This window comes from Palaemon carinicauda, chromosome 3 (assembly GCF_036898095.1).
Source record: "Palaemon carinicauda isolate YSFRI2023 chromosome 3, ASM3689809v2, whole genome shotgun sequence".
Lineage (NCBI taxonomy): Eukaryota > Metazoa > Arthropoda > Malacostraca > Decapoda > Palaemonidae > Palaemon > Palaemon carinicauda.
Genome location: NC_090727.1, coordinates 135983797 through 135995906, shown reverse-complemented (window position 1 = coordinate 135995906; position 12110 = coordinate 135983797). Strand labels below are relative to the sequence as shown.

General features: G+C 45.2%; 1 protein-coding gene across 2 annotated transcripts in view; it reads left to right on the top strand.

The window, feature by feature from the left end:
- The window catches only part of LOC137638567 (27 kDa glycoprotein-like), a 193635-nt gene that overhangs the window by 172093 nt on the left and 9432 nt on the right, over positions 1-12110 (top strand). For both annotated transcript variants that reach the window (XM_068370739.1, XM_068370738.1), the window contains exon 4: positions 2512-2666. In XM_068370739.1, the coding sequence (XP_068226840.1) occupies positions 2512-2666 (155 nt within the window). The remainder of the gene's footprint in view (positions 1-2511; positions 2667-12110) is intronic.

Below are 12110 nucleotides of genomic sequence, written 5' to 3'. Positions count from 1 at the left end.
TAAAATCGCCTTTAATATTTGTGCCTGTTTTAGTTTAGGGTGCTGTAGTACATGCATTAAGTGTTCTGTACATTAAAGGGTGGTTTGTTAACAGTACTACGTACAAGGGAAGGTTTTAAAAGTCCGAATATACATGTTAAATAAATAGGTAAATATGATGTCACTACTTCGCGGATTTTCACCTATCGCGCCCGCGTCTGGAACCTATCTACCGCGATAAACGAGGGTTCACTGTATGTCTGTTTAATGTGGATCCCAAGTCTCGAACTTTTTCATATCTGAACTAAACTATATTTTACCTGAAATAACTGTATAAACCATGCAATATTGCATTTTATAATCATGAGTTTAAGAATGAATTTAACATCACTATACAGTACTGTATCGTCAATTGTGGAGAGCAATTGCTTGCTTCATGTTTTTGATATTTCAGGGGCTTCAATAGAAAATTCACAGTTCACACTTACATGTCAAATACTATGTAGAATCTCAATAAACTTAAAAGGAAATAATTCAAAAGTCAAGCAGAATCAGCCAAAGGCTACAGTAATATAAAAAGGCTGTAAAGAAGTGAAGTTGAATTATAAACAGCCATCTTGATAAAAGGAAATTAGATAGCTTTCTGTGGTAAACAAATGCTGAGGTAGCATTTCTGTCTTCCCTGGGGAGAGTAGTGTTTTATAGTGGGCGAGGTATTGCCTGTGGCAGATGTACATGCAGTAGCATGGGAGTTGCTGTGATGAGTTTCGAGAGATCCTGAATCTGTCTTTCCTTCCACACCCTGAGGCCCAACTTGCATGTCGGTACACTAGCTCTAGGACAGGGAAGACAGTATCTCTTTGGTATACCCTGTTAAATTGGATTCCCTGTTTTAATGTAACGGGAGAGTCCTTGGTAACCATACAATCCCTAACTCAAAAATTTTAATAATGTAAATGAAAAAGGAAGATTCTGACTGATAGAATTATCAATTTTCTTTTCTTTCATCAATGTTGCTCTTTGATACTCCTAATAATTTTTGTACAGTATCTTCATATTTATTTGATATTGCACCATAAGCTTTGTGCTATGAAAATTTTTCCTATTTATTTCCATCATTCTATTAAAACCAGGAAGTGTGCCTTGTTCTATAGGAGTAATCTTATGTTATCATTTGTGTTTGGTTAATTACAGCTGTATGTTGGTTATGCTATTGAATATAAGATTATGGTGAGAAAACCAACCCTGTTTTTTTCACCAATTAGTAACTATTCTGATACCTAATCATCAGTGCTGTCAGTGTACCTCCAATGGTGTATAGTAGGCATTCCTAAAGTATTTTACTGTCTTTATGGTCCCTAGCTATACCCACTTTTCATCATTTACTTTACCTCCATTACGGATCCCTTTCTTCTGTTTTCCTGTCTAAGTTAGTTCATGGTGCAAATTGTGTGGCATGAAATTGAAGCCAAACTTAAAAGTATGATTATAAATAGGTCGAGGACATTGGTTCCTCTACATCCAAATCTCTGCTGTGATAATGATTCTTTAACCCTACAGTATATGGCTCCTTTATAATTTTAGGTGTGATTCTTGATTACAAATTTACTTTTTAGAAAGCTACTCAGTCTGTTTCTTCTTTAATTGCACACAAGATTTTCAGTGCTTGGTCTAATCTGAAGGAACGTTTGAATTCTTTCATTCTGCCTTGTTTCAAGTATTGTTCTCTTGTCTGGTCTTCAACTGCTGAATCTCATCTTAAACTTATAGTTTATTAATTTTTTTATTCCTGATCTAGATACAGGGTGGTATTAATTTCTGGGACTGTGATTCAGTTAGTTCTTTAAGGATGTTTCATAAGATTTTTCATAATTCTGACCATCCTTTGTATTCGAATATTCTCAGACTGTACCATCCTCTACGTAGTACTAGGTTGCAATTAATTATTATGAGTCTTTGTCTTCTAGATCATAAGGCTCAATACTACACAGTATTCTAGAAGTTTTGTTCCAGCTGTGACCAGATTGTGGAAGGATTGCTGGAGTTCAAACTTGCAGATAATGTTTTCATGTTGAACAGGTTGACGTCTCTTCCTTGTTTATATATGACAGATATATTTTAAGGTTGTTACTAATCGTCAGATATTTTATATTCATTATTTGTTACTTCTCATATAGTTATTTCCTTATTCCTTTTCCTCACTGGGCGCTCTGCTTTTTTTTTTTTTTTTTTTTCCCTCCTGTTGGAGCCCTTTGGCATAAAGCATCCTGCTTTTCTAACTAGGGTTGTAGTTTAGCTAGTAATAATAATAATAATAATAATAATAATAATAATAATAATAATAATAATAATAATAATATCATAGCGCATCTGCAGGGGTTACGCTTTGACACTGTGTGGTCTCCCAACCCTCATGGTTAGTTAAAATTATGAATATATCCATGAATCGATCCTTAGTAATAGAAAATATTGTAGGTTTTTATCAATATGCAAATTTTTACACCATATTTAAAGATGTGTTTTGCTTTTCAGGAGACGGGAAAGTTTAATGCAATGCGTGGAAGATATGTTTGCCAAGTTGGATGTGTGCATGGATGAACAAGAACGACACGATTTAAATATAACCCGTGCAGCTATTGATGCAGGATTAGACTTTGTGTGTTACAAAGATGGTGACAGGATAGCATGTAAGTACTGTACATACTGTTTAATAATATGAAATCAACTTTAATTTTTATTTCATTTCTAATTTAACATTTGTGGAGTTTGTATTAGTTATAATTATTAATAGTTATACATAAATATTAATTTGTATAGATAAAGTGACCCTACTTTATTTCAATGAATCTTTGTTTTGAATAGAAAAGACTATTACAGTCAGCCCTCGATATTTGCTGTGGTTAAGGTAACCGATAGGCGTGAAAAGCAAGAAGACTTGCTGTCTTCGATGGGTAACGCATAACCTACCAACTCTCTACCCATTGACTATGCATGGTCGACTAACACACTAAGAAACCCACTGTACTGCCTGAAATTGTTTTTGTTTGGTTTCTATCACTACAAGTATTGTCTACATGAATGGATTTTAGTAATTGTTCAGTACACAGTAAGATTACGGTACACACAACACTAGTCATTGCCACACTTATATGTAAATAATGCAATAACAAAATGCTGTTGTTCATATCTAATAACACTCGATGATACTGTAAAATGTACAGTACGGTCCCGAATTATGTGATTCCCCATTTATGTGGTCGCTAGTTTTAAAATGAATTTTCTGTATCTGCAAAGCTGTTCAAAGTTTGCGAGTCAAGCACCGCAAAATGTATCAAATCTATTGTCTTTTTAAGTATACTGTACAGTATTGGTAGCCCTAAATACTATGCCTGGTAATAAATGTAACCAAACGACATTTACCTTATATTTTATAAACATAATTTCCTAATAAATAGCCTGTTTAAGGAAACATTCCATATCAACAGTGAAATCAACTTTATGCGAGTCCAGCTGACTAAATGTAAACAGAATTGTGGTTACATTCTCGGCAATCTTTATCATTCTCTAACCTTTCGATGATTTTAATGGTATTGTTAACGATGGTATATTAAAGCATTATTTTTTTAGGACAGTATACATAAAAGCTTTATTTTTGCCTGTAGGTGTTCAAGGTTTTTCACATGTAGGCTACATTCGTATATCGGCAGTGAATAGCATAAATTTCGATAACGAGTCGGCAGTATTTTGTCATATTTTAATCAGTATAAATTTGCTTCACAAAGATTTGTTTTGTATAGTACACAATATAATTAGAAAAACTCTCTCTCTCTCTCTCTCTCTCTCTCTCTCTCTCTCTCTCTCTCTCTAACAAATAAAATATTAGTTCACATATGGCAACCTGCATTTAAGAATGAAATTAACATGACTATTGTTAGTTGTGGTGATCATTCAATTACAACAATTGACACTCACACACTCACACTCTCTCTCTCTCTCTCTCTCTCTCTCTCTCTCTCTCTCTCTCTCTCATACAATACTTACATATAAATGAGGAAACCAAAATCAGTTTTATTAAAGTGTCTATTAAATAGAAAACAAAAAATTTATACCATGTATCAATCCATTTCAATCGTAGCTTAAAATGAGGCTTCTGATTTCGTCAGCAAACCACTATTTTTTAGGAAGCATCATTTATTCTAGAAAATCACTACTATTTAAATAGTTAATTGTGCTTTAAGAAAACCTTTATGCACTTTTGTTTTATATTTAGGGTGTGTTAAAAAATCAAGTATTGCTGACTTATTTTTGTTTTACTTTTGACTGTGATCAGATCAGCTGATGTCTAGCTGCTACTTTCAAGAATATGCACGTACGAATACAGTAACAAAGTATTGTTTATAATATTTCTTAACTCTTTCAAAACATTTATACAGTTAATATTACATAAGCACCAATATGTTTTAACCTATCATATTTTTTGTTTAGTACATTTAAGACTACCATTATTCTCTCTCTCTCTCTCTCTCTCTCTCTCTCTCTCTCTCTCTCTCTCTCTCTCTCTCTCTCTCTCACAAATGGTATCTTTGTTTGTTCTGTAACTGGAATACAAACTTACGCTATTTATTTAGAGGTATTACTCTAGGCGTAGCTGAAATGACGAGCCATTAAAATTTAGGAGGGTTAACTACCCACACCGCTAGTTAGAGGGGGTAGGGGGGTTAGCTTGCTACCGCTTCCACTCACTAACCGGTGATTTAGCTCACTTTGCTTTTGGCTTGGATGGTGTACGGATGTTGCCATTCCTCATCCTTTGCTGCTATTTGGAAAGCCATTAATTCTTTTTTTTTTTCTTTTTCTTTGTGTTAGTGTGTGTGTGTTGACTTCTGGAATCATGCACACCTGTCCTGGACTCGTTGGCTGGCCCTGTGTAACCTATATTTAGGTGGTGGAGACCGACCGCCACACCCTTTGTCCCACCTGCAGAGGTCAACGGTGTGATTTCAACAACTTTCAACAACCAGTGTAGTGAGTGTCAGGAGTGGTCTGCCTCCCAGTGGGAAAGGTTTGGGCAACGGCGGAAGAAGAAGTCTAAGTGGGATATTTCTCCTTTGAAGGTTCCTTCGAAGGGGGAAAAAGCCAAGGCTTCTTCTTCCGTCTCCCGACTTTAATCCGAAGCTCCTACTCGTTCGGTCTCTTCCGAGAGACCGTCGAATAGTAGCGTAGAACCATTAATTTCGGCCAACCCCGGTCCTCGAGAGATGGTGTTGCTTCCCCTAGCAAAGCTGCCCCACCTCTCCTCCCTAAGTGAGGCCTTGTCAATGTCTTCTGTATTACAGGGTTGGTCGTTCTTGGGGCTTCCTTGTCCCCCCTCCAAGGACTCCTTGCAGCAGCTCATCCTCCGGGGTGCAAGTGTGCAGCCGTCATCGTCGACTTTAGATCCTCTGGCTCTCGTTGAAGTCGTGGTGTCAGAGGTGTCTGCTGTGGTCTCTGCCGACTCCCCTGCCCCTCCAGACTCTCCAGCTGTTGCTGCCGACTTAGTTTCCCCTGGTCTTGATCATCCTTCGAGGGGGAAACTTAGTCCTACGTGTCTTTCCTGCGAGTGTTTCTCTCCCTCAGGGGAGTTCACTCATAGAGACTCCTCTTCGGAGGATTACTGCTGCTCGTGGTCAGCTTGCTAATCCAACAGCCCCTAGAAGGCGTCTCCGTCGCAGAGCTCGCCCGCCACTTCGCCTTAGAGGTTGCCCTTCACCATCGGTGAAAAGGCGCCTATTCAGCCCTTCTGCCTCGTCATCGCAGCCGTCACCCGCAGAGGATCTCCGCTTCAGTCGTCTCTTGGCCCACAACCTTCGCCTGTTCCTGGACCTTCACCCGACGGTGCTGCTACTAGTGCTCCGGCTTTGGTCCTGGACCCTTCTGTAGATCGTCCGCGATCTCCATTGGTGGATGTTCGTCCTTCCAAAGGGCACATCCCTGTTCCTGTTCCCGGTACAGCCTCCTGAGGCCCTACCTATGTGCCCAGCTGCACACCAACGCTCTTCACCTCGCCAGCTCCCTGCAGTGCACCGGCGCTCACCAACATCTCGTCAGCGCTCTACAACGCTTCAGCACGCGCCTTCACCTGCTCGCCATCAGCGCCTACCAGTGTGCCAACGATCACCGGCGCAACAGAGCCCACCGAAACTACGCGCAACCTCGGTCTCCTGCTCGCCAACACTCTCCTAGATGACAGCTACAACCTGCGTGCCAGCGATCTCCTGCACTCCAGCACTCTCCTATGCACCAACGATCTCTTGCACTCCAGCACTCCAGCACTCTCCTATGCACCAACGATCTCCAGCACTCCAGCACTCTCCTACGAGCTAACACATTCATGCGCGCTAGCATTCTCCTGCGCGCCATCACTCCCACGCGAGCGCGCCATCACTCGCCTGCGCACGTTCGCCAACTCTCTCCTTCGCGCCAGCGCTCTCCTGCTCGCTAGATCTCACCCGCGCGCACGCACCAGGTCACGCGCGCCCCGCGCGCATCAAAACATCGCCCACGCGCGTGCGCGCCAACACTTGCCCGTGCGTGTGTGCCACCACTCTTCCGCGCGCGCTCGCCAGATCTCACCCGCTGGGCACCATTCTTCCGCGTGCACCAGCTCTCGCCCGCGCGTGAGCGCTCACCGGCACATTCGCGCAGTAAGCAGAAGCATCACACGGACAGATCACCATCGCCTCATTCCCCTCCCCTCAAACGCCTTTCTGCACGTCCGCCAAGGAAAGGGGAACAGGCCTCTACAAAAGGGTTCAGGATCCCAAAACTGCCTTCCTCTAAGGCGGACCCACCTACAGCAGAGACTCCTCGTAGGGAACCTTCGGTCCCTTTCCCTTCAGGCGATCTATCTGACAGTATGTCAGTCAGTCAACAACCATGGTTTAGTGCTATAGTCAGAGCAGTAGTACAGGCCTTCAATCCTGCTCTGTCTGGCCGCTCTTCGGAGCAACCTATAGCTTCAGACTCTCGGCAAAGAACCATGACTTCTCTGACGCGGTCACTTCCTCGAGGGTAAAGCTAACCCCAGTTAGACCATCAAGGCTAGCTCCTCCTGCATCTTCTTCGGGATACTCTTCCACCTTGCCTTTGCCAAGGGTGTCGCGTGAGGAAAGGACCTCCTCCCTTCCACCTTTGGAGGAAGCCTCCCCTCACGCGGAGAGTTCCCTACCACCAATGGAAATCAGGAGGGACACGACATCTCGGCCTTCGATGCTGGAGTCCTACCTCCTTCCTCAGAAGGAGCCCAAAGACTCCAAGACTGCCAAAGTCCTCTTCTAGGACTACCAAGTCTATGGAGACAGCCAGTCATTCGAGGATGTCCGTGACCCACCCCAGAAAGAGCTCTCGGGGATGGAAGATGGAGACTTCGCTGCAAGTCCAACGTCGGAAGGAGAGCAAAGAGAGTCAGAACATGCATTCTGGCAGGTTCTGGCTCTTATAAGGGTTCTCAATGGGTTTACCGACCCAGAGATACCCCCACGGGAGAGCAAGGACACAGTTTTAGACTGTGTCTTTGGCACCCAGAAACCTTCAAAGACCAGTGCAGCCTTGGCCTGGTCTCAAGGGATGAAGTGTGCCAGGACTAAGATCGCCCAACAGCTCACCGAATATGCCTCCTCCCATCGTTCCGGCTCTACCTATAATCTTCTCCCACCTCTTCGTGTCCAACAGAGGAGGTATTTAGAGATTCTGGAGGAGCCTCGTCCAGCTCTTCCTCTCCACCACGCCTTGGAAGAGGTCACCAAGGGAATCTCTCTAGAGAGACTCTCCAACCAACAGGTCTCTTTCTCAGCAACCGAGATTCTTAACCAGAAGAAAGTCATAAAGTACGCCATGCAAGCTACTTTATGGCTTGGTATCTGGTTAGGGACCTTGTGAATCCTGGTACGGACTGAGATTTCCCCAAGGAACATACCAGGAAAGCTATTGAGACTCTCCTTCTCTCAGGCACTCGCACAACCGAGTTTCTCGCCCACCAAGTTTCGAACTTGTGGGCGAATACAATCCTGAAACGTCGGACGCAGTGTCTGAGAGGTTCCATCAACAAGTCCCTAATGCCGAGATCGCTAGGCTCAGATATTCCTCTCTAGATGGAGCCCATCTATTCGAGCCTAAGGACGTGGAACATGCCGCTGAGAGATGGAGGAATTTCCATCAGAACTCCCTCCTCCTTAGGGCTTTGACTTCCAAGCCCCATAAGCCACCAGCTCCTCAGCAGTCCCGTCCAGCCAAGTCCACGACGAACAAGACATCAGCGAAGACCACGGTGTCTAAGAAGCCCTTTCCTGCCCTTGGCAGGAAAGGCACTAATTCCTCCAGGGGAGGAAAATATCCTAGAGGGAGCAGCCGAGGCCGCAATCGCTAGGATACGCACTCCCCCTGCTTGTCCACCAGTAGGGGGATGCCTACAAAGTTGCTCGGACAGGTGGAAGCAACTCTGGGCCGAACCCTGGACAATCTCTGTGATTCGTCTAGGATATCGCGTACCGTTCATAACATCTCTCCCTCCCCTGACCAGGAATCCAGTGTCTATAGACTCGTTTGCCATGGGATCAGTAAAGGGAGTGGCCCTTCGGGCAGAAGTCCAGACCCTGTTGAAGAAGGGCGCTCTCCAGGAGGTCCTCGACGCATCCTCAGGCTTCTACAGTCGACTCTTTCTTGTAAGAAAGGCGCCTGGAGGCTGGAGACCAGTCATTGACCTCTCAGCCCTGAACAAGTTTGTCAAACAAACTCCATTCAGCATGGAGACTGCAGACACGGTCAGACCTGCAGTAAAACCACAGGACTTCATGTGCACACTGGATCTAAAGGACGTGTACTTCCAGATCCCAGCCCATCTGTCTTCAAGGAAGTACTTGAAATTCAACCTAGCCAACAGGAAATACCAGTTCAAGGTGCTGTGCTTCAGTCTTTCCACAGCACTTCAAGTTTTCACCAAAGTGTTTGCCCTAGTGTCATCTTGGGTACACAGGATTGGCATCCGTCTCCTTTGTCATCGGGATGACTGGCTAATCCTAGCAGACTCTGTGTCAGCCCTTCTTCGACATCGAGACAAACTTCTGAGGCTTTCCCAAGATCTGGGGATCATGGTAAATCTCGAGAAGTCTTCCCTGCTTCCTACGCAGAGACTGGTATACGTAGGCATGATAATAGACACAAATCTCCACAAAGCCCTCCCATCAGTTGACAGAATTGCAAGGCTGAGGAAGGTCGCAAGCCCCTTTCTCAGATGAGAAGAACTTCCAGCCCAGACGTGGTTACATCTCCTCGGTCACCTTTCATTACTGGCCTGTCTAGTTCCTAATAGCCGCCTCAGAATGAGATCTCTCCATGGCGACTCAAGTCCCAGTGGAATCAGACTCTTGATTCCCTGGACATCCTGATCCCATGGGGATCAGTGGAACAGACGGACCTCGATTGGTGGGTGGCAGGTGAGAATCTACGAAAGGGAGTGGATCTTCTTGTCCTCCCCCCGGATTGGATTTAATGCTGTTCTCAGACGCTTCAAAAAAAAAAAAGGGTGGGGGTCTCACGTGCTGCACCACACAACTTCAGGCCTCTGGTCAGAGTCAGAATACTGTACCTCCACATAAATCTCCTAGAGATGAAGGCTGTCTTTCTGGCCCTTCAACAGTTCCTGGCAGGCCACTCGGTGATAGTGATGAGCGACAATACCTCAGTAGTGGCTTACATCAACAAGCAAGGAGGTACTTTTTCGCAGCCCCTATCGCATCTAGCAGTAGAGATACTGAGATGGGCCAAGATCCACTTGATACCACCATCGGCACGCTTCATTCCGGGCAAGAGGAATGTGCTTGCCGACAACCTGAGCAGAGCATCTCAGATAGTTAGTACTGAGTGGTCTTTGGATCATCTAGCAGCCAACAAAGTCCTGACTTTGTGGACCTCTTCGCAATGGCCCTGAACTTCAGGCTCCTGTTATACTGCTCCCCAGTCCCAGACCCCAAGGCTCTCTGGCAAGATGCATTCCAACAGTGGTGGGACAACATCGACGTTTACACCTTTCCCCCGTTCTGTCTGATGAGGGGGGTACTCAACAAGGCCAGAACATCGGTCAACCTCAATGACCCTCATAGCTCTGCTATGGCATCACGTGGAATGGTTTCCTGACCTTCTGCAACTCCTAACGGAGCCCGCAAGAGAACTCCCTCCACGACACGATCTACTCAAACAGCCACATGCCAATATATTCCACAAAGCCGTAGCTTTGCTACGACTCCATGCCTGGAGACTATCCAGCATCTCCTCTCTGAGAGGATTTTTGCAACAAGTTGCAATCAGGATGTCTGGACACCTGCAAAAGTCATCAGCAGCAGTCTACCAGGCAAAATGGAAGTTCTTCAGTGGTTGGTGTCGTGGAAAGGGTATCTCTCCTCTCGATGCCACTATTCCAGCAATAGCGGAGTTCCTCATATATTTGTGGGAAGAAATGCGCCTGTCAATCTTGGCAGTAAAAGGCTTATCACTCGGCCTTAAGCCTCGCCTTTAGCCTGAATGGAATGGACATTTCTTCATCTCTAGAACTTTCCTTACTCATACGGAGTTATGAACTTACTGTCCTCAGTCTGATGTGAGACCTCCCCCATGGAACGTGATTCGAGTTCTCAGGTCTCTTGAGACCTCCCTATGAACCATTACGCCAGGCAACCGATCGCCATCTAACTTGGAAGACGGTATTCCTGCTAGCTTTGGCTTCGGCCAAGCGAGTCAGTGAACTTCATGGTTTCTCATACGAGAGGTAACGTTCAGCTTCATCCGTGAGTTTAATGCCAAGACTCAAAACCCAGGAGTAGCGGATCTGCGATTCGACTCCTTCCGGATTTCGAGTCTTCGTTCTGTAACAGATGACCCTGATCATCTCTTACTCTGCCGAGTTAGGAGTTTGAGGCTGTACCTCAAGAGAACAGCCGCAGCCCGTCCTCATGTGCCTGCACTCTTCGTCAGCACAGGAAGGACCAAGAGGAGGGTCACCAAGAACACAATCTCAGCATGGATTCGCAAGGTCATAGATCATGCACTGAATCCAGAGCCTCCTCCTTCACGTCGCCCCAGAGCTCATGATGTCGGGCGTAGCTACATCCCTGGCATTCAAGAGGAACTTCTCAGTGACGCAGGTTCTTTAACTTGGAGTGTGGAAACGACAAACTACATTCACATCCCACTTCCTGCAAGACGTGACCAACAGGAGACTTGATACGTTTTCTACCGGTCCTGTGGTGGCTGCACAACAGCTGGTTTAGTACTTCAAGCTCCTTATTGGACAAATAGCAGAAGGTTGAGGGCACTGTTACCCGGTTTTAGTCTGCGTGAATGAAAAGGTTTGACTGGCTCTTATTCTTTTCTTTATCCTCCCCTCTCTTGGGGAAAGCAGCATCCTAGGTTCTCTGCACAAGCTGTCCTCAAACCACTGCAGGTAAACCATACTCCCTTGTGTACCTAGTATTAAACTAATACTGTTGCGTTCCCATACCTTAGCGAGGTGGTATTGGGAAAGTTTTGTTTACAACAGTTTTTTCCTACTAAAGACTTTGAATAACTTTACCTGGATGGTCTCACTTCTATATATCTCAACACAGCTTGCGTAGGCCCCGGACCTTGCGTAGCAAGGTTTTAGTGAAGCGCAGGGACCCTTTATTTTTTAGTACTAACATACTCAGATAAGGAGCCCCTGGGTAAAACCAAAAAGCCAGGTTGGCAGGGACGTCCACCCTTCCTGAAGGGCCTGGTCGAGGATTAGCTTCGGGCAGAGATTTTGGCGTAGAGGAAGTAGAAGCCCGCGATTTCTTCGATTTCGAGGAAGACCCCGAAAGCGAAGATTCGCATTTAGACTTGTTTTTCTTCTTACGCGCAAACCTCTTCCAATGGGAGGCAGGCCACTCCCTACACTCAGAACAGGTGTCCCGCGAACACTGAGTTCCCCGGCAAGCCGGGCATAAAGGATGTGGGTCTGTCTCCAAGGACGACATGAAGGTGCCGCAGTGGCGGCCCTCATTCCCAGGACATGTCCGCATAGCAGGACGATAACCATACACACATCGTACACACAAAAGAAAAAGAAAAAGTAACAAAGT